The 23,767-nt window shown below is 38.6% G+C and overlaps 2 protein-coding genes across 3 annotated transcripts in view; both read right to left on the bottom strand.

The window, feature by feature from the left end:
- The window catches only part of ltbp1 (latent transforming growth factor beta binding protein 1), a 157,858-nt gene extending 154,615 nt beyond the window's left edge, over positions 1 to 3,243 (bottom strand). Inside the window, exon 1 of the mRNA XM_067609332.1 lies at positions 2,885 to 3,243. Within this exon, the coding sequence (XP_067465433.1) occupies positions 2,885 to 2,913 (29 nt within the window). The 5' untranslated portion in view covers positions 2,914 to 3,243. The remainder of the gene's footprint in view (positions 1 to 2,884) is intronic.
- A 3,978-nt stretch (positions 3,244 to 7,221) lies between these two features.
- Positions 7,222 to 23,767, bottom strand: part of ttc27 (tetratricopeptide repeat domain 27) — a 103,701-nt gene continuing 87,155 nt past the window's right edge. For both annotated transcript variants that reach the window (XM_067609326.1, XM_067609325.1), the window contains exons 17-20: positions 14,699 to 14,896; positions 14,397 to 14,508; positions 9,587 to 9,687; positions 7,222 to 7,595 (exon numbers count right to left, since the gene is read on the bottom strand). In XM_067609326.1, coding sequence (XP_067465427.1) covers positions 7,470 to 7,595; positions 9,587 to 9,687; positions 14,397 to 14,508; positions 14,699 to 14,896 — 537 coding nt within the window. In that variant the 3' untranslated portion in view covers positions 7,222 to 7,469. The remainder of the gene's footprint in view (positions 7,596 to 9,586; positions 9,688 to 14,396; positions 14,509 to 14,698; positions 14,897 to 23,767) is intronic.

Genomic DNA, 23,767 nt, shown 5'->3' with positions numbered 1-23,767 from the left:
TCAGTGCACAGTGTCAACAGCACAACATAAAGGCAGACATAACATATTGTAGTCTGAGGAAGAACAGTCTCTGCTGAGATTGTTTAGTGATCTAGTCTGAAAGGTGAACACTGATTTTACACATCAAAGTGTTTCCAGATGTTGGGGAGTACTACTGCATGTGTGAAAAAAGTCGTATAAAGCTTTTTGTGTCTCCAGAGGGAGCTGTATGAAGTCTGAAAAAGTGCCTCAAGTGATGTCAATTGAGTCAACATAGGTTGGGGCTGAAGACTACAAGTTTGAAAAGTCAAAAAAAAAAAACTGGGGGTGTGGAGTCAGAAAGAAGTGAGACCTCCTGTCTGGTAACCTCACTACCTGTAGCTCCTCATCTCTGCTGGAGGCTAGCAGCTGCAGGCTACATTAGCCGCTACAAACATAACACAACTGAATCACTGTTAGTGGTCAAGCTGCATTGCAAGTAATGTAGGCGCCAGGTTTTAGCAAGGAAGAAGAACGCGTGACATAAAAACAACAATATCTGTGGTTCTGCTGCAACAATTTTGATCTTTTTTTTTCAAACTGTCCATCATGAGTCGGACAATGTTGTAGGAGTGCTAAATCAGTGGAGTACTCTTTGAAGAATGGATCTTTTTTTTTTAATCCTTTTAAAAAACATTAAATGCATTACAATTTCATGCACACATTTTGTGCAAACGCTTCCTTCATAGATCTGGTCCCTGTGTTGTTTAACAGTTAACAGCTGCTTGCCACCTTTAATCCCACCACATACTTCTTTTGCAACCACAGTGAGCCTCTGCAACCAAAACTTTCTACATCTTGGATCTTTTGCCACTTTCCATCACCACATGCCACAGAGTAGGCACAACTGTGGGTGTATCATGGCTAAACAATTAATGGATTCCATATGAGTCTCATTTCACCACCCATGCTGGTTTCTTACATCTACTAGATGTGATCATTGATGTAAGAATGTGTGCTCATTTTAGTTGCGTGAGAAAGTTTCACACATTTAACCAAAACTTCCCCCCACAGAATCTGAATGGAAAGTGTGTGTTTTTGTTTGTTTGATGGTTACATACGATCTGAGGCAGATCTGGGCGGTGGACCCCGCTGACCAATTTGGACCCATGAAGGGTGATGGTAAGCAGAGCCCAGCATTGGTGTAACAGCTTGCTTGAGAGAAAGGGTGGAGGCTGGGAGCTGTTTGCCAAACTTGTGGGGAAAGACATGGCAAGGCTCTGAGGAGGGGCTGCAACCATGATGTATTATTACAGATGATGCAATGTTTTAAAAGCTGGGCAGATGCTGTTCGTTCATTCAGTCAGCCAGGGTCTGGGTCATTAGCACAGAGACTGCTCCAAGGGCATAAAATGAAAGAAGTTCAGTCTGGAGAGACTAGCCAAAAGATATAAAGCACTGAGGAGTGAGAGAATACACAGTAAATCACCTGTAGTTTTTCTGGTGTAGACTCCATCAGGGGTTAATGCTTTTTTATGGGAATGAGACCCATAACCATTCAGCAACATGACCTGAATCTTGAGTCTTGCTGGCAGCGATGGGGAAGTGATGACTGAATGTTGGGATTACCATCAAGGGCTGAAGGCACATTTGGCTGCAACTGCACTGGGTCCAACTCCCAGCCAAGGCAGTCACTGAACTGCCGACTCCTACTGATTGGAGCCAGTGATTATAGATTAAGGTGGTGTGTAAACCTCTGTGTGTGTTACAACTGGTAGGTGAAGCCCCTTAAAGAAACTTTATCTTGAATACATGGAGTTTCACTGCTTATACTAAGTCTTTAATACTTTTAAAGTCGCACTAATCAGTGTTTACATAGTAACAACAGGTCACATTATGTGTATTACTGTGTGTAATGTCAAAAGTTTCACTCGAAGTGATGAACTCATCAGTGGCGGCTGGTGACTCAAAAGATTGGGGAGAACAGGAGGAAAACCAACATGGAATCTTACAACAAACTGCATCAAACTATATCATTGTCCCCCACCTGATGAAATCGGAGGGGTGGGGGGCAATTTTATATGCCAATAAAACAATTTGCTTTCAAAAGCAAAAACCCCTGAGTGGTGAAAAGGCTGCTTATTTAAATACATTTAGCATATACATATTGTTTCTAAACCAAGAAGTGTTCATTTTAGCTGTGGAGTGGATCAAATGTGTCATTTTACCAACAAAGTGAAATTCAAATTTATAGTATTGTTCTATTGTGACAACAGATTTATGTTCTCATCAAAAACAGACGACATATCACATGATTTACATGTGTTTCCTATGTATTTTCTTAGTGTACAGAAATATATAAAGTACCACAAAGCTTATAATGTGATACAGGTTCAGATCAGTGCTGAATACAAGAAAGACTGAACACTAAAAACATTCACAGATCTAAAAGTGTAGGTTCACATCAGAAAGTATTAATGCATGTATCAAATACATGACTTACACACTCTTATCTATATGCACCACATACAAAATATAGTCTACAAAGATGACATGTTAACACTTGTTATTCTAATTACTTTAAGCTTATTACTCAATATATGACTCAGCTTCAAAATGAACTGAAGAAACTGTCTCAACAAGCAGCCAGACTTCCTGCACACTCATTCACTAATCACACAACATCAACAGGTGACTGAACAACCACTTAATTAAAAACTGGGTCAATTCCAAATGAATGAGTGAGTCCAGACAGCTCACTGTAACTTCAACAAGCAAACTAAGTTACCTACAGCACATTATATGATCTCTGCTGCATTCTTGTTAAGGAGATAAATTCACAAAAAAGCCTCAGAGACATTTAACCATCAGAGAAGAAATTAGCGACCACAGACACAGAGAGAGAGAGAAGCTGTATCTGACTCACGTTATCTGACGTCTTCTTCTTTCCTTCATGGAGATGAAGTATCCATGTCATAACGTCCATTTGTGGCTGTTGGTCATCTTGTTTGTTAGTTAACAGAACTTTGTGGCTGCTGGTTAACCAGTCTGATATTATTAGCAACAATGACAAACAAGCTAACTGTCCTGGTTGTTTCTCCGGTTGCTTCTCTCTCAAGCCTCCATGGCGGCGTCCTGTCACTGCTGCACCGCCCAGTCCAAATCCATTCTCCCGTTAGCTTAACAACAGTCCTTAACAGTCCTTCCATGGATGTATAGAGTTCTTCAGGCTGCTACAACAAGCTAACTGTTGGCTAACGCAAGGAGCTATCTACTGCTTGTAATCTACTGCTGCTACTCTGCCTTACAGTGGAGAGAATTGAAGATGAAATCTGGAAACCATCATTGGACCAACGCGATGTCAATATTACATTCTGGTTGTTGATTGGTTAGAGAGGACATCCTCCCTTGGAGCGTCATTTTACGTATCTTGGCCAATCATAGATTACCATGAAAAAAATGAAGTACATTAAATTGATGTAGGAGATCCCGCCCTGAGGAGGACAGCAGGAGCCCATCCTCCTCTGTCCCCCACTCCCCCCACTGCCCCCCACCACTTCACACACACTGCTCTTTCTCCTCTTGCACTGCAGGTGTCGCTGTTGACGCATTTTAAACAGAATTTGAATAATGGATATTTTTCAAAGAAGAGAGAAAAAATATTTTATAGATAATACTGAGATTTGGTAATGGTTTATTTCAACCAAATATTCTTTTTTATATTTTGATCTCCCTCTTGCCTCTCAAAAAATAGAGGAGGATCAACCCTCTCTGCCTCTATGGACCAGCCTCCACTGGTATGGATGTCTATTTACGGCTTATTGCACTGCCTTGAGGCATAAATAACAAATCACTTTGCTGATTTGAATTATTTTATTCAGTTCAGTTAAAATAGTCATTGTCACTTACTTTGTTCTAAGCTAAGCGATAACATCAGTGAACACATTACCATTCATACCACCATGTCATTCTGTACTGGCTCAGACTCCAGGTCAACTAGACCTGTACAAGCACTTATTTGTGACAGTTATCATCACATTATGATTGATTCTGTGGGCTTTGCAGTCTTTTAATAAGCTTGTAACCAGGAAAGTAACATGCTGTGTATCAGAGCTGAGCCGTCCACAGTGCTGTCAGTCAGCAGTGAGGGGAGCTCCACCATTAAAATCTATTGATTTGATCAGTGACAATGGTGATTTAGTTGTCAGTTCAGTTTAAAGATCCAGTGTTAAGTTTGCACATGTACTGAAAACCTCTAGTGCCACCCCCAAGTGCTCAAAAAATCAATGAATGCAGCTTTTACCAAAGTTGTTCTTTATTTAATCATGACCACACTTTCCCAACCTAAAAGCAGTGATAAGGATTTCTGTAATGGCCATTTACATTTTGGAGTTCATGACAAAACAATGTTTCCTGCCAATGGAGGCACCAGATCCGAGAACACACAAATGGGTCATTTTGGAAGGTCATGACAAAGGACATTCTTTTGTTGTTTAGTTTTGAGGACTCATTGAGGCAGGATGTGGTTTGGTGTAATCTGTGCACACACAGAAACATACAGTCAAACAACATACAATCCTGATTCATAGATAGATAGTGATAGATAGTGATAATGATAGTCTTAAACTGATCGGAGGACCACAGAGGAAGCTGAGAGAACCTCTTGTTTAATTGTAATCATAAAAATGTAACATTAACTTTTAAAAGTAAATGCTAATGGTAGTGTTTTAAAAAATACAAAATATTCTTTTGGAAGCCATTACATGATCAGAACTAGCAAAGCCTGAGGGCATTCAAATGTTCAGACCAGTCAGGAAATGATTCTCTGTGGAAACTAATTCCGATCCAGCTCCAATAAAAACATAAAAAACACTGGCCATGAATCAACCCTTACATGAGAATCTGTCCAAACTAAAATAGTCTCTCTCCCAAGTTAACTAAAATATGACGTAATGGGAGTTTTGTGAGTGGTGACATCAGCGCTTCACTGAAGAATACCAAGAATTCTGGGAGAGTGAGTCTGAGGTAGAACAAGCAAACTTGTGTTTGCTTCTATTAAAGCTGTCCTCTGGGTGATGACAGAACAGCAGCAAATCACTCTTATATGGTTTATCTAGGAACAGCATTTGGGAAATTTACAGTCCCATTAAGGAGATTAGCCACCACTGGTGAGTAATCTTGTATCTGTGAGTGTGATATCAAGTGGTGATAAATGAATGATACAGAGCCTGACATGGCTCATTATTTCTTGCCATTTTTGTTCCATGACTGCTGTGTGAGGCTGGAAATGTGGACTTAATGCCCCCTAACCCGTTAGCTCACATTGTTTGGTATGCAGACATCTGCAGCGATGAGAAGAGAGTAATCAGTGCAATGTCTTGATACCTATTCAGCATTCAGTACCTGTATGTTTCACATTGCTGTGGCATTCCATCCCTCGCATGATAACAGCCATATCTTCCACAAACAGTGGTGTCATAAATGGCATTCATGTATCCCTATCTTTAACAAGTCCTTTCCATCCTTATCAGTGTGTTACAATAGGCTTTTCCTTCAAAGCACAGGCAGTGGCTCTGTGTGCTGTGATAAAATGGCCCAGCAAAATAAAACATGAGCTCCATTATAGTAAAAAAAAAAAGAACAATGGAGATAAAAAAAAAAAAAAAAATCCTGAGCAATGTCAAGGTCATTTTCCTGCTGGGTGAGAAAACAAATTGGAGGGAAGATTGTGGGATCCTCCCTGCACTAACTGGATGAGCAGCCTCTGACTATTAGAGCGTGTGTGTGTGTGTGTGTGTGTGTGTGTGTGCACGCACTCACCATCTCTGGATGAGTCGGGAAATGATCTCTGAGAGCATCAGAGCATGCTCTCTGGTTTTTAATAGCTGTTTTAAAACTCAAAGCACACAAAGTGGAGTTGTTCCAAGACTCAGTACTAAAGTACTGCAGAGAGTCAAAATGGCGTCCTCACTGGCAGAGGTAGTTGTGGGATTGTGGCTAATGCTGCGTTTATGTCATATTGTTCAGAATGGAATTACAAGCAGCCCAGTGGGAAAAACTGTTCACATCATTCTCCCAGCTGTAATTACAAGTTGGGGAATTTTTTTTTTTATTTCTGACAGCTACGATATTTCCCGCTAAGTGAAAAGAGCTAGTATCAACAAAATGGCTGCTACAGGCCACCATTACTGGCAGTTATGTCGAAAAACAATCTTAATTCTAATTCAGTCGATTCAGCTAATTAAAAAGGAACTTAACATTGTTCGTAAGGGACTTCACTTGTTAACAAACTGCTTCTAGTTCTTTTAATGTCCTTAGCTACTGTGGCTACAGGAATTTTTTATTTTCTCGATTAGTTGTTTGGTCTATAAAATGTCCACAACCCTAAGATATTCAGTTTACTTAAAGTCCCCCTCTACGCAAAAATGGTTTTCCTCTTGTTCCTTCAGTTGGATGTTTGAGCTTCAATGTGCAGAATGATGTATGTGCAGAGTTTGTTTTCACATTCATCTGCTCAAGGAGGAAAGTTTCTCTGTGCTTATTGAAAATCTGATCTTTAGGGGCGGGGCCTATGAGCATGATTTGTGACATCACAACTAGTTTGAAAGACAATCCTGGTCCAATATTCAACTTACACATGTGTGATGTGATGAAACTTGAAGCCTTCACTTCACAAACACTAAAAAGTAGGAAACATCTTGACCAGCAGTTAAACTTCTGAAATTAAAGATATTTGCATATTGATAGATTCTTTAACTAGGGAGAGGGAGTAGATGCCCTTTTAAGGATAATTCTTCTTTTTTTGTGTGTAAAAACCATATCAGACACTTTACTGTTCCAAGCAGAGTACTTTTCTATGTCTTAATACATGTAGGGAGGGGATCTTTAAAGAAACAAGAAAATATTCACATTTGAGAAGCTGAGAGAATCAGAGAATTTGATGCTTTTCTTAAAAAATACTCAAAAGGATTAATTATCAAAATAGTTGTTGCCTAACAGATTAATTGACTAATCGTTGCAGCTCTAAAGAGTTATATATTAACTCAGAGGTAGCAGGCGGACCTGCAGTGGCATCATAGCTGGATGTTTCAGTTCTTAGACAACACAGAACTAAAGGATCAACTTTGAAGAAAGGCAGCAAAAGTTCTGTACTGTTAACCAACACATGAAAACTGACACTAACTCTGTGATAAGCTCCTCCTTTAATGAATCAAGAATATTTTGACCTGTTTACATTTCCTCTTAATGATTACGAGTCAAGCATTTAAAATTTAAAATATTTTATTTCTTGATGCCTTACAGTCACCGTTAAGACTCCAATGTGGACTGATACGTATAAAAACATTGTGATTATAAGGTGAGTCCTCTTCAGTTGTACTCTTGGTTTAAAGGGGTTCAACATTACACAAGGCTGCAGACTGCAGATGTAGAGTCTGTCTGTCTCTTGTTAGTCTCCACTGCTGAGGAGCCTTCAGAGATGAAGAAAGGGGGGGGCGTGTCTGTGAGGATGGTCACTGTGATTGGTCACGCAGCTTCCCACTCAGTTCCTGCAGCTCTGTGATGAGTTGCTCCAGCGCAGTGACTCCATCCTGCAGCTCAGTGTGGATCTGACCTGTGGCCACGTCGGTGTGCATTTGCTGGAAGACAGTAACACAGGAAAAGATGAAACTATGATGTAGTGCTTATTATTATTTTACTCATTAGCTCTGTAGAACTATATTACAGTTTGTTATAAAGCATTTATTAAACGTTTACATTCTGCTAATAAATGCTAAATAGGGGGACATAATGTAAAGTGGTATCAGTTATTCTTTAGTTTTGTTGGTAATATTACTATGTTAAAAAGTGGCCAGAGTATTATATGTTATGTACCAGTGAGTTAAATACTGTCTGCTGTACTGTCAATTTGAGTTTTACCTTAATAAGAGCATTTAGAACGCTTACCCAAGTATGCATTATAAAGTCAATGTGTATTTAATCATATGTTCCATACACACTGACTATTAGTAAACAATGAAAAAAAGAATGAATAATCTAATATGAAATTCACTGTAAAAGTTGGTGCTACAGTTTGTTAGATCTGACTGATTTTCTTGCATCTTGAGTGGAAACCAACTGAGTGGATTTTTGAGGCTCATGTTCATATTTGAGTTTTTAAAAAAATCTGATGATATATAAACCATTTTTTAAAAAAAAAGTAAATAACATTTACATTTTTGATAAATCTGGTCATTAAAGACAAGATTAATTTTGTCTTAATATAGTAGACAAAGCAGCTTTTAATAACATTAATGAAAGCTCTGTTCTATTCAAGTGTCCCAGTAAGTCATGACAGTGTGACAGTGAGCCAGCATGCTAAATACCAGGACTCTAAAACTGAAGCAGCTACATGGAGTTCAGTCATCATTAATTTAATTATTTACATCTGTGCCTTTCCTACTGTGACATCTGGAAACATCACTGAAAAAGGCCTACTGTGACCAAGATACGTACTGCCTGGGACGTTTAGAAATGTGTAAAACAGAATCGTCAGTGCTCTCTGGCAACACTTTCTAAAGGACCTCAAACATTTATTTTGGATTTCTGTACTGCAATTTCAGCCAACATTTACGTTGATACCAATATATCTGATATACCGGTTGGGCTTTTATCTAGAGTTTAAACCCTTAAAAGAATTCCTGACGAATGAAACGGCAGGATTCCCTGAGTGACCTGGGTGCCTTCAGCTGGTAAATCTTCATGTCGACCATTTGTCTCCATGGACTGTCGGATTTGGAACTTGTTCAGACAGACAACTTGAGTGATGTAGTGATCTGGCAAAGATTTTGTGTCCACCTGCATGTTGACATCACCAGCTGGACGGAGTAAATGAGCTCCTGCTGCTGATACACTTTACCTGCTTGTACCTTACTGCAGGAAGATAAAGAGCCAGGGAGGTTTTATGGTGGCGCTGTGGAGCTTGCACATGATACTTCAATTCCCACCACTGAAATATTACTAAGCAAAGAGGTAGCTGACATCTATAGCCAGCTGCCACCAGCAATCTGCTTTATTTTCTAGTAAATATTTGGCCAAGAGCATACTGTCATATTACACATATTTACATTTCTTGTTAATGAACCAGAAGGTCTGCACACTTCAAAACTGACCATGTGTTTGTCAGGCATGACACACACACACATTTTTAAATTATGAAGGATATAAATACCAAATTTACAAATACCAAATACTGAGCTGGACAAAGTGAATTATTGGAATTATATGACCATGTGTCACTCTCAGTGTGGTGGTATTGGTTGCAAAGAACAGTGGTCATATAACAGGGTGAATTATTTAGTTTGACAGTCTCTGAAAACTTCAAAGTTGATTTTAACTATGAAATCAATCGGTCTGTTTTGTGTAGATTTATATTAATAATATTTTTTGTCAGAAAACGTCATCAATATTTCCTTAAAGACAGTGAAGTATTCCTATTCAGACTCAAGATGCAAGAAAACAGCAATTAAACTCAACGATGTCTTGACGGCGCGTGCTCTACCATCAGCCATGAGTAATGGAAAGCAGTGATGTCATGGAGAGGGGGAGTGGTCTTCAGGGCGAGCAGTGGACTGTTATTGGTGGATTGTACCTTAGCTTTGGTGGCCAGACTCCTGAGGCTGAGGCGGGTGGAGGAGAGCATCTGAAGAGCTTCTGTTGGATTACTCTTCGTCTTACTGCAGCTGATGGTCACTGAGGGACAGACAGACATCCAGTCATTCAACAGTCATCTTGTTGGATCAGTTGCTTTTATGTTTGTCTGTTGCTTTTCCAGGATTTGTAATCTATATATCTTATTTCTTTTAAATGTATAATATATTTAAAAGAAATATATTATACATTTATATTAGAATATATTATTAGATCAATATCAGTTCATAAAATATGATGCATTGTCAAAGATTAAACTACCCAAAAGGAGTTTAAAAGTAGTTAAAATTAGCTCCACATAGACCAGATACAAACCTAAATGATGCTTATACTTAAATGCATCACTAACAGTTATCTCATAATATAAGACTGAGAGGGACTGCATGGGTTCTGCATTATGGATGCTTTTATATCTAATATTTTAGTATATGTTGTTCATAAAACTTCTGCATTTTAACATAAAAGAAACATTTTGAATGCAGAAATTTGACCTTTATGAAGTATTTTTCCACTGTGGTTTTTGTTTCCCGTCCTCCACCCTGAGAATTATGGGGCTGAAAGTAACACATAGACTGCACAAATACAAACAAAAAATTATACCATTTAAACTCTTTCATAAAAAATCTAAATTGAGTGATTTTAATCTTTGAAATTTCCATCTAAAAATAAAATCTTCTGAGATGTGGCTGATGACAGACATCTATGTGTAGCACTCAGCTGATGCCCTGACAGCCTCAGGTGTTTGTTTCAAAGCACTGAGTAGGTGATGGCCTTGCTACAGCTGATGTTATGGAGGAAGAAGACAACAAGAAACATGGACTGACTTTATAATGTTTCTAAGAAAACTAAAAAAAAAACCTTAACTCATTAAAATAAAGGTTGAGTTGCAGCTTTGCATTTTAACTCCATTTGACTTTTATATTCTTTTAAATTCAGACTGCGTTGCAAACAAGGTACAGAGTGTACCAGGTTTTACACCCCTAATATACTATATCTAAATAAACAGCATGTATCAGTACAGCTGCAACTACCACTACTTTCATTATCCATTATTCTAGTGATTTCTATATGACAGCAGCTGCTCTGAGGTCAGAATATTGACAGTGTCACCCTCCTCCATCTGACTGTTTAACAGGTCAGCTAAATCTTCCTCTTTCACACTTGGATGGAAAACTAGCTGTTTCCTGTCTCCTCGTTCTGTCTCTGTCTCCTTCCTGGCAGTGCAGCCTGTCCCTGCCTTAGCTCTGACTGTAAAGGTCAATCTGCTGTGATTTATGAAGGCACTTCCCTCCTGCTCTGCTTTATCTGTCCTTTGCTTTCTTTTCTTTGGAGTCTTGTCATCTGTGTGGCTGCAGCACCCACTCCCATGGTGGGGTCAGTGGAGCTGAGTGGAATGTGTAGTGAAGGGCGGAGGTTATACTGAAACACTCATCACTGTGCACCGGGGCTCCACTGTGGTGTATTGACGTAATACTAATATATTCTGTATATACTGATATATTCTTTTGTCTAAAAGTTAAAATGATCAACTTTCCTGACACAAAAGAAAGACAAAGGCTTTTATTCTTGCCAGAGGGGGAAAACCCCTCAAATAGCATTTCAGCCACAGGAAAAACTGCACTAAAACCCTACATCATGATAATCATTGAACATCTCCATACCCAACATTCTAGCCTTTAAAGGATAACATATCATACATTTTTCTTTTTGTCAACAACTCTCATGTGCAGACCCAGAACAACAATTATTGGCTCTACTAAGTGTTGTGTTTGTCCAAAGCCTGCTCCACTGTTGATCAAAAGCTATTAAAAGAGTACTCCAGCAATTTGACACTGTACTCCTATTGGGTTATTGGGTTGGACTCACAATGGACAGTTTTAGTTGAAACATTTCTGATTAAAGCTCCATTAAAGTGAGGCTAACTTTTGAAATAAAACATTTGTTCCCTAAATATGAAATGTTGTATTCGTAACCAAAAAATTCACTGATGTTCAATGCAATACACTCAGTGGTTTTGATGGACCAGATGTACTTGGTCTGGTACGACCAGTAGCTTATGGTGGCTAATGTTAGCTGATGTTATAAACTTAAAGGTACACTGTGCTGTGTAACTGACATTACTGAGGTAGTTCACTGACTCAATGACTCTTCTTTACATGTGCTACTGTTACACCACATTGTTAGCATTCAAGAATATTCCATAATTTATACTGCTCTTTCGAGGCAGTCATTTCATCCTCTGTCTTGGCTACTGTAATGTAAACAGTAGAATTACGCCATTCATGTACAAAACAGTCTACTGGGAATGTAAGCTTGCACATATTTGATTGGCCAGTGCAGTGTGCAGCTGGATAACGGTTTACTACATCACAGCAATAGTTGAACAAGGTTTACTGAAATATATGAGGTAGCTTTGTCTTTTGTCACAGTGCTCTTATGGGGTAGTTGTTCCAGGATTCGGTGTGCTAAACCAGAATAAAATGCCAGCGAGTACCTTGCATTACTTTGCCCTGCTAACCAGAAAGATGGCTCCTACAGTATGCTGCCCTACAAAACCAAAATGCTTTAACTAAATATTTGGGTACAATCAGAATCTGACATTTTGAAACAGGTTTTACCACATTAAAAAATATTACTGCACAGAAATGTATTATTTCTGTAAAAACACAGAATTTTCAGTGACTACAAAACTAGATGCTAGCTGGGAAAATTGCTACAGCTAATCTTAGCTAAATTTACTTAATTTTATCTGTAAATGAAAAATATCCATTTTGGTGAACTGGAATCTTTGAATAAATTTCGCAGTACCTAAAAGTGAGTCACCATTTGGAATAAAAGCTAAACTAATCATGTTATAAGGTAACTAGCTTAGCTTGGCAGAGTAGCACTAACTCAGCTTCTAATTTGAGTGTAATTCACACGATTTAGTGTAATTAAGCTACCTTTAAATCGAATACTTAGATCTATTCAATTGTAGATTTATTGTATAATTTCACTATAAATATTAATAGCACACAGAGATATTTTAATTCCTATGAACAATAAGGCATATTTTTAATCAATTCTTAAACAGTAGTTCAAATGGACAAGGTGGCATGAAGAATACATTTTCACTGCATTTTCCTCTTGCATTCACTGAAGATTGATTGAAGTATCAGTGCAGTATCTACATATTTTGGTCCTATGTATGGTCTATGCACAGTATGAGAGGAAAAAGGTGGAGGTAGCAGGTCATCTGACACACAGAGCAAACATATTAGCACCCGGCCACATTGCTATTCTTTTCATGCTAGCTGTCAGCCACTTCTCTAATGTTTAATTCAGTGCTGTGTGTGTCTTGCTGTAATGAAAACATCTAGGGACTGTGGAGATTAACAACTAGACTGGAATCAGAGATACATCTCTTCCACTCTCCCCCTCCATCCATCCTTTAACCTCCTTTGTCCCTTTGAGAAGCCTGGACTGATTGTTTGAATCTGTTTGGTTAGAGGTTACATAACCAGGGGTAGAGGAGATAAGTGCCCTTTATTTCATAGGAAGGTTTGGACACCCATCTATCATGGATGCTGGAGGAGCAGCTGCCAATGCAGAGGCACCCAGGGGTGACGCCACCTACAGCCTGATGGAGTGGTAATCCCTCACAATGATTCCTGCTTCTTCTGATATGGTTTAAAGTTTAATCTATCATATAAACTCAGAGAGCTGTCTGGTCATGGACCAAAGTATTGGTTGAAGAGGAAATCTGTCTTGATAGTGGTGCATGAGGAGAGGTCAAGGGTCACCAAAACAATTAGGAGAGATGGAACAAAGCACTGTACTGGTGGATGGACCAATCCACTAGCTGATCACTTGTGTCTTTGCAATATGGGAATAATGGTTCTCTGAAATGTGGAAGTACACTTGTTCCAGGTCCCACTTTGACTGAAGGGTTCTTGGGGACTTGGAGGAAGACATAAAGAAAGACAGGCTTATATTAGAGAGGCAAGGGGAACAGTGTGTTATGTAAGGCCCTTCATAGATTTCACTACACACCTGTAAAATGAGAAAGAATGGAGCTAACTGATGTAGGTGTTGGAGGTGTAAAAGAATAGAAGGCATTCTCTTTCATGTTTTGTGGGACTTCTAAGTGATAAAACCTTTATGGACAAAAATGATTGAACTATATGGAAGAGGGTTTGGGGATTTGTATTCCAGAGTGCACTAGGTTAAATTTATTGTGTGATTTCTCTAATATAACTTTACTGAATCAAATACAGGTGAATACATTATGAATGGGTCTTGTGTCAGTGATTGGTCTGGTCCTTAGCGAATGGATGGATGGATGGATGGATGGATGGATGGATGGATGGATGAATGGATTTATGTGTTAAAGTAGTGATGGTCCGTTGTTTCTCTTTACTTAGTTGAGAGGTTTTTGCCACAATATGGATAACTAAAGTAGTGGAATAGGGATATTTGCTGTGTACCAACACTATCATGGCACAACACAACTGATGGTCTCAAACACATTGAGGAGGCAAGAAATTCCACCAATTAACTTTGACACGGCACACCTGTTAATTGAAAACTATTCCAGTTTGTTCAACTTTGTGTGTTTAACTTTACGTAGATATAATTTTATATAATTGTGATTTTTGATCTTGATTTTCTATTCAAATACATTTATTTAAATATGTGTTGTGGTTTGTGTAAAGTACAGCAGTGTTTATGTGTGGATGGTGGTTTTGTGTAATGTTGGGCAGTGCTCTCACCATTGCCCATACTGATGGCTCTTTTGATCGCCTCCTTGAAGAGAGCAGGTTCCTTCTCCCAGCCGCCAGCCTGAACCTCACAGCGATGGGCCTTAGACAGGAACTGCAGTGCCTGAAAGCCACACAGAAACAGAAACATTCTTTCAAATGACAGAAGTCTTTCAAGCCACATGAGATACATTATGTGTTCTGGATGTCAGAGCGCAGTGTCATGGCCGGGAGTGGGTAGCTATGTGGAATATGTGAGAGTGATGGGGAGAATGTGAAGAACATGTTGCAGAAGTGCTGGTTGTGGCACCGACCTTTTCGTTATCCTCTGGGTTGGAGCTGTGACCGTCACCATACAACAGCGCATACTGCCGCCAAATCTCGGCGTCACTGCTGTGGCGGGAAGTGACCCGACCCAGGAGCTCCTTCAGTTTGGGCTTGAGAGATCCTGCCTGCTCACCATGGCTGTCTGTCAGGTTTTCCACAACTGCCTTGACTAGGATCTGTAGAATCTGCCAGAAGGAAAAATAAATGATACTTCAATGGCAGATTTATGTTGAAGTGAAAAGTCATGATGTCTCAACTGTATGGGTGATGTCATGGGTTTATATTCTTTGCAACATGCAATCCTTGTATTACTGTTTATTAAAAAGCAGAATGGTTCAGCATTGCCAAACCCACCAATGACGGAGAGGCAGGATGGAAAGTAACTGGGTTTATTGGTAATGTGGTTTTAATTTTACAAACACTTGCGCCATAATTACATTGGCATGAGATGGCAAATTATCACCACCATGGTCTCACTGGTTTATAGTAATTATGCCAATGTACCACAATTATCTACTAATGCTACACTGATGTTGACAGAATAAGTCAACACTGAACTTGCACTCGCTGTCATGAGTTCAAACTATTTAGCATGTAATACTTGTGGTTACACCCGGCTCACTGATGTCAAAGCTGGTGTTCTGAATCAGCTATTAATGATGAGACCTGCTTTCATTTTAGCAAAAGTTTTTGTGCCTAATGTGATACTTTTTTTTTTTTTTTTTTTTTAAATTTAGGCAGATCTTTTGGTTGACTGTTAATCCTGACTGGGTCTGGCTGGGTGTTAATTGGTGACTGGTTCATATAAACCGTAGTAAACGCCTGTTTACAGTTCACTATGGCTGCTGCTGCTTCTTTCAGCATTCATTAAATATTTAAAACTGATCTGAAGACAAAAGATGATGCAAATGTTGCATATCTAGTTGTGTAGACCCATTTTTTATAGCACAACAGCAGTCAGCGCTAACCTTGGTGACAAAAACACTGCAGGTCTTGTAGAGGAACTGCTTCACTGTGATTGGCAGTGGTAAGCTTTTAAAGGATTAGTCTGGCATTATTTAATATTTTTCTTATTGTCAAATAATCCCATGCAAACCCCAAATCCTCAATGTGTCAGTCCATCTTAATACTTTCTCTTCCCTCCCCTTTGAATGGCACTCAGCCCCAAACCCATCAATTGAAAAATGGCTCACAAATATATAGTTTTATTTGTAAAAAAAGGTGCATAGAGATAGAGCATTTGTTGGGGAGTATTTTCAGCCTCAGATTACTGTAAGTGTGAATATATAATTGCCTTCCAGGAATATGTTTTACTTAATTTAATTTAATTCTTATAAAACAAGCCTCCAGAATATACATAAGAGTTTGGCTGTTTTATGCTGTGGTGAATATCTGTACTGTATTGTATCAAGTTTACTAAACAATGAATTTGTAGTCTCTATAATTCATATACAACAATTCATACACATTGATTCTTCTTTATTTTCCCTTCTCTTCTTTGATTTATGTTTATGTGAACATAAGATCATCTATTTGATCCCTGGATTGGCAGGATAAATCTAGATGAGAGCAGCGCTTGCCCCTCATTACCATCACAGAGGTGCCCTTGAACAAGGCCCTTAACCTCCAGCTGCTGTAGTGGAGCCACTCAGTGGCCATCAGATCAAACTGTGGTTCTACTGGTGGTAGATTTCCAGCTGTGAATGTGTTAATGTATGATCACGGCTTTCTTGTAAAATAGAGCCTGGTTTCCAGCAAGTTAAGGTTAAAAATGTACTTTATACTGCATCTGCCTTTTTTCTTTATTGAAACATAAACTAAATTTCTGATTTGAGTCTGCCCTACATTTGAGTCTGATTTGAGACTTCTATGCCTCATTTCCACCTGGTATTAACATGTGATCTGCTTCTGGATACATTATCTGGATAATGACATCTGATCCATGAGCCTTTGCATTTACAGCTGGTATTAATAAGTGCTTTTGTTATCTTGATTCTACCTACTCTGTGATTAGATATAGATGCAAATTAGCTAGGCGGGGCTGGTGGATTTGTCAGCAAACACGGTGCATCCCAGGTCTTTATAAACAATGCTGTGGATGGGTGTCATTCATTTTTTTGAGGGAAGATTTACAACAACCACTTCTACTTGTAGCTTTTGCCAGGCTTGCTAAAGTTAGCAGGAAGAGGCAGAGTTAAGTGAGCTTTCAACTTTGTTGGGTGGACATTCTTATTAAAATGTGATCCCCGGGACAGATTACATTTACACCTGGCTGAGATCCAATCCTGAGGATATGGATCCGATGGCATTCCCATCACAATACGTTCTGCATGCATTTGCAAGGTGTAAATGGGCTTAAGCTCCAAAACACTGGCTCTTCCTATAATGCAACATCTTTCATTAGACCCTCCCTTCCTGTTAAAACCCACATCTTTTAAACTCCACACCCCAAGTTTATGAGCTCAAGCTGAGATAACCTCAATGACATCATCAGTTCAGAATAAATGCTACAGCTGTTTTTACAGACTAAGTTGAAGTAAGCTGGACTCGATGTGTGCACTCCTGTCTGCCACAATGTCTTTTTTGATACAACTAGAAATTTTTAAATCCTATATAATGCGGCTTTAAGATTTGGGTTTATGGTAACATTAGAATAAAATGTATATATGGTATATGTTAAGAGTAGATCATATTTTACTTTTTGCTCTAAGAACATTATCGGCCTCCTGAGTTTAGCTCTGTTATCTTTAAGTTCTCCACCTCCCACCAGTAACTAATGAACTATCTGTCAGGCTTCTTCGGTGTGAGACTGGGAGGCCTTTCACTGCTGTGACAATTAAGATAAATCAACTGGAAGGCTACGGAGCAGACTAACTCTCAAACATAATGGCAGACATGCTCCACATCTGTTCACAGCTCAACACACAGGGCTGCCGGAAACTGGATCCTCGATGACATATCAGGGCATATGTTCCCTAAGCAGAGGAGGCCAAAGACCAACACAAGGGTTGATCTCATCATGTGGGTAAAATCTGCCTGAGTGTCTCTGATGTCAGTCCATTTCATGTGACATTTCCTGAGATGAAAATGACATTAAAATCCATTAATAGGACTTTGTTTGATGTATCCTCCTATGCTGTCACTCACTGTGGTGAAAAGTGACATATTAAGGTGGAAACTGAATGGATGAGTGCTGTATCCAGTGTGTGAAATTAAGTGGAAAAGTAATAACCTCTCTGTTGAGAAAAAAGGAGAATAACAGAAATGACAGGCCAGACGTTTTCTATGAAGCTCATTTTGAAGTTTGCTTTAGATCGCAACAATGGGAAAGAAGAAAAACTCACTTTTTTCTCTCAAGGGATTCAGTTCAGTGTATGATGCCTATATGTGCATGAATGTGTGTGTGTGTGTGTGTGTGTGTGTGTGTGTGTGTGTGTGTGTGTGTGTGTGTGTGTGTGTGTGTGAGAGAGAGAGAGAGACTGTAAGGTTCTTGTGTATCCCAATAAACCCCATAAGGCACAAAGCTCAGCCATGTGACCCTCAGCTCCTTTGAAATCTATCAGCCAGTCAAAGCACTTCTGTCACCAGCCCTCTACACATTCCATAAGAGAGGAATTCATGGTGGTCCCTGACACTATCTCTCCACCTCTCACGCTCTGTCTGTGCTAAAAACAACCACGGGGAAGAAAAATATGAAACAGAATAAGGCAGAAATGTAGCCTAATAATTTAGTGCTTCTAAAAATGTGACTGTGATCTGATTATGCAGTTAAAGGAGACATAACACTGACTGTCACCACTGTTCATGCAAAAACAGATGGATGTTGGTAAAAATAGAGGAGTAAAAATGGAATAGTCATTTGAAGTAAAAAAGACGTGATGTTTTGACAGGTTTGTTTCACTGAGGGGTGGAAGGAAGAGAGGATGGTGGTACGCTTAATTAAAGCTGCACACACGTACAAAACAGCGATGTTAAAATGAACATTTTATGTAAAAATACATCTCGTTTTCTTTGCTTTGGTGTAAACTATCAAACACTGGACAGGCTGGTATAAAGGAATTTACATGTCTATCTTTTAACTGTCAATATCCAGTGCTGGCTAGGGTAGCTTAGGAATGTGAAATTATGTCCAGCAAAGTCTGGCCTGACAAACAGCTCTGTGATATATTCTATTAAATTAAAATTACTGGGACTATTGATACAGTGTACGGGATGTTATCTTATCGCTTTCAGTTTCAGGTTTGGATGTCAACATGGATGAGAGGTGAGTACTCTATACTGGCTCTACAAAGGCTATAGAAACTGACAGAATGACCTCCTTCCACTTCTTGTGCAATTAACGAGTGCACAAATGAAAAGATGTGGAAAAATGAGTGTCTGGAAAAGAAGGATTTTGCTTCGTACCAGAATGGAGTAAACACAAGGACCTTGTGCTCCTCATAAGTTTGCCTCGAGATGTATACATTGGTCAAAAGCAAAATATCCCAACAACCATTGGGCATATTGCCATGTACTGTAATTTGCCAGGAATAGTGTTGATACCCTAAAGTTGAATTTTGAATGATAAATAGTCCTGATTTAAATGACCCCTTGACTTTCATTTAGCACCATCATCTGGTCAACATTTCCCCTTGAAAATTAAGTCGAACATGTCCTCTCCAGTCCACCATGTTTTATCCACCAAATGTTTTCGGCCATCTCACCTTCATCACAGTGGTGTCTGATGCATCATGTGACTGAAATCATTGTAAATACCATACACCCAAAACATCATAATCATCATCTTCTTCAAAAATGCCATGGTACATACAAAATATCATTACTCTTAGTTGATGCAAATATTGCAAGAGGAATATCGATGACCATAAATACAGAACATAACATTACAATCATCTTTTCACACTATTCTTTAGCAAAGACACTCTTTTATCTTAACCTGTAAATGAGTAAAATTGTTAAATTCCATATAAGCAAACAAATTCTGTATTATTTCAACCACAACGTTCAGACTGATCAGTGTATTCAAATCACTTCCATTTCTTAACATTTATGAATAACCCTAATTAATTTCAAACCATCAAAACAAAATGTCCAACTGTTCTATAGCATTCCTTTTACTTGAAAACAAAATGAATCCAGTTGACTATAAAAATGGCTCCAAGTCTAATTCCTCATTTAACACTCAGACTTAATTTGCCCAATTTAGAAATATAAAATGCCTTCTTAATGAGCAATATTTCCAAACCTCCCCCTCTCTTTGACAAACATACCTCCTTAATTCTCATATATTTAAGGGAAAAGGCTGATTAATTTCCATGAAATGTGCTACAAATGGATAGATCTTTTTTTTTTGCATGTTATGATACTTTTATGCTATGCTATTCTTTGTTTGAGTTCTCTTGATGTTTTTCCAATATATCCTTTTCCACAAGGACGTGTTAATAAATGAATGTGTTGTATAAAATTGCTGGTCTGATTTGTTTTTCCAAGATATCTAGTTGTGTGGTTACATAGTGTGTTAGCCCCAAATTTATAATTTCCACCTGGAATCGGTGTGATTACAGTTTGGACAGATTTTCTATTTTTGGTTGGACATTAAGAATAAGATGTGATGTGTTTTGAAGAACTTGCACTGAAGCTCCCACTGGTCTTCACCTCGCTGTGTGTGTGTTCTCAAAGTAGGAAATTGTTGCAACATTGTCCCTTGAACAACACTTTGTTTAATGACCTATTCTTGCATCTAGCTTTACCACTAAGTCTCTTGTACACAGGAAATGGACAGATTGTTTTGACCTTCCACTTCAGACACACTTTCCCTCTAGTGTCCCAATCAAAACAAAATGTCAATTCAGATAATTGTCATTGAATTCTTATAATCTAATATGAAGCTTAGCATAACATTTGTTGAGTACATTCAGGCTCTGAGGGGGATTTTAATGACCTAGTGGTCTTTCCTCTGGACCATTCTCAGAACACTTAAGTGTCAGGTGTCTTCACTCGGTGTTAACGAGTGGTCATATACTGTAACAGGTTTTGCTCTAGTGTCAGCCAGCTCGCTGATCAAGACCATGAGATTCACTTGAAAGTTCAGAAAAAGCTATTAAGTGACCCTTTAAGTTGAGATTTTTTGTTGCATATATGTTTCCCAAGGTCAAGAACGAACTTCCATGGTCAAGTAAAAAATACGTTTTTGTTTTGTTTTGTTCTATCTGGCTATCCAAGACTTTTGCACTGTGGGTGTAATGGCTGCTACACTTTTGTTCTTGTTAACAGTTTGTCTGAGTTACTCAGGCACAGAAGTCAGTCTTCCTTATGGCACAGTTTGGTGCTGGGCCAGGTGGAATGCATGACTTGCCCTTGTCTCACTTCACCAAGATATGCAATCTTAGTGGAGGGAGACTGTCCCACCCACCCTCTCATAATGGCCAAAAGATGTAAGCAATATAATAATTCAGAGAGGAACTTAATGTTAGAGTACTCCATGCAAATTTGGACTGAACAGTGTCAAACCTAACAAGTATTTGATGTAATTGGAAGCCGTCTATAATTTATGTGTATCAGGATGTGAGTGATATTACATTGTAAATGCATTAGTGCCGTAAGAGGTAAAAAAAAGAAGAGGAGGAAAACAGAGCAAAGCCTACTTGAGAAGCATGGGGCTGCTGCTGACCTTTTCAACTTGTGTGCTTTTACATGTTGCTGCCTAATTGATGAGACTGATCGCAACGTACACGAACAGCATAAATGACCATGCTGGAAGAAAAATTGTCTACAACAAGGCAGACACAGACAGCAAAAAGGATGCAGCAAAAGGAAGAAAACATCATTTAAAATCATTTGCAATTACCATAAAAAGTGTTGAATTTGAGGTAGTTTGGATATTTGGCCTGAAAACGCAGTATGTCTTTTTGAGGCAGAATGATTTAATTCCCACTGGGCCCAAAGATGTCTTCTTTCAAATTAATTGCTCAGAACTACAAGACTAAAATTATTACATGTCTGAAGCAGAGAATTTATAATGAAAATGGTACTGCTGGCTGTTTGGGTTTGTTTATTCAAAGCCGATGGTTAATTTTCTAGTTAGAATGCGATGGTGGGTGTGCAATTACTGAGATGTGATTAAGAGAGGCTTTTCCTTCAGTTGTTGTAAATGATTCTGCATATGTGACCACAATGAAAAAGATTTATTAGCAATACAGGGAAAAATAAACAGTTAGTCTTTCTTTTGAGAAGATTGCACCTGCTGGGTGTATCATGTGCCATGTACCATAATTTACTCAATTTGAGTACTGAGGCTCATGGGGAATACTATCATTACTAAAACACAAAGCCCTGTTTATGCACACTTTTACTTTTAAAAAATGAAATGTACTTTTAAGTTTTGTTCATTTAAACTGCTGAATTTTTGAGCAAAATAAATGAAGTTCAGTTCAACTGAGTGAACTGTGTTAATTTATAGTCCGGTTAGCGCGCAAGCTAGCTAGCTTGCCAACTGTCATGCTTTAAGGCACAGGTTAACTGATAGTTAGCCACATAGCTAGCTAGGAGAGCTACTGTGACTGACTAGCGCTAGCTGGTTACTGGCTGGCTTTTTTGTGTTAGCAGCAGTATTAGCGGTTACAAGAAAAAACTAATTAAAAATTCAAAACTCAGACCAGTATGCGGAGGTAACTTAACTGAAGCCAGTAAAATTAAAGCTGTGTGTGTCTGGGTATGAATGTACTTTTTGAATTTGTGAGGGGGACATAAGATATTATGGAGTGCGTTCTAGCAGATTTTTAACAAGCGATTTAACCTTTATTTAACTTCCCTGTAAAAAACAAAAACAATAGTTTCATTACTATTGGACCCTATACATCAGGGCTTCTCAAAGGCATACTGTACAGCAAGTCAATGTGGACCCAGCCAATACCTTGCGTTCTGAATACAATACGTTATGAAGTGTAATGTTTTCTATTTTGAAATAAATTTTCTATTGATCAATAAATTGCAGACGATGATAAAGATGATGACGACACTGACTGGCCAATCATCTCAGTCACGCTGAAAAAATATTCAAACTTAATAAAGTGACATATTAACAGTCCTACAGCAAAAATTATGACAGCTCAGCCTGGCTCAAAATCTCAGCCATATCCTTATTGGTTGGTGTGAAATGCATTTTGTTATATGTTGGGCCGCGAAGGATCCATTTATTGCATACATGAGAGCAGGTATACATCACTTCCCTGTCGTCGGAACAACCATGCCCTCTTTCGGGTGAAAACAAGCGCTGTAAAAGTGCCGGCTGGAAAAACCTGTAGCAACATGCCTAAAAGCTGCTGCATCACATTTTTCACATCAAACAATTAAAAAAAAAGATTTCCTTTACTTCCCCAAAGAGCAAGGACAGTAAAAAAAAAGATCTGTGGCTTCAGGCCATCTGCAGAGATTATGAAAATGGTAAATTATGGGATACGTCTATGGCAAACTCTTCATCACAGGTTAGTTAATGATTTTAAATTCAACAGTTATAATGTTAAAAGTCAAAGTAGTGAATGCTGATGCTGCATTGAAAGAGCCTGTCGAATGTCAATGTTAGCCTGTAAAAGCTAGCTCGCTAGCATTGGCTGCAGCAAGCTGGCTTTTCCCCTGGTTTGTTGAAACATAGTTATCGAGTAAAACAGCTTCCCCTGCCTGCTCCCTGAAGTGATTGCATGTCATGATTATAATCATAATAATCCAAATTAAAAGTGTGTCTAAATGCTGCATTAACCTCTGCCCTGATGAAGTTGTGACCTGACGTGCCGCCATAAGCATATTGTCTCATTAACAGTTGCCAGTTGTCAGATCTACTAGTTGCTTTAGCTGAGAAATTAGTGATGACACTCATCAACCCTTATTTATTTCATTTTTTTCTATATAACGACGCTGATCATTGATCGCCAATGACATAACGTAATTGTTTGCCTGACTGGTCATAGAATTTGGGCTCCTAATAACTAAAAAGCAATATGGTTTTCTTATTTTATGCTATTAAATTGTCAAAGACTGCAGAATTTGCATTTACTGCCAGT

This window comes from Thunnus thynnus, chromosome 14 (genome assembly GCF_963924715.1).
Source record: "Thunnus thynnus chromosome 14, fThuThy2.1, whole genome shotgun sequence".
NCBI classification, from domain to species: Eukaryota; Metazoa; Chordata; class Actinopteri; order Scombriformes; family Scombridae; genus Thunnus; species Thunnus thynnus.
The sequence above is the reverse complement of the archived record's forward strand: the minus strand, read 5'-3'. Positions and strand labels throughout refer to the sequence as shown.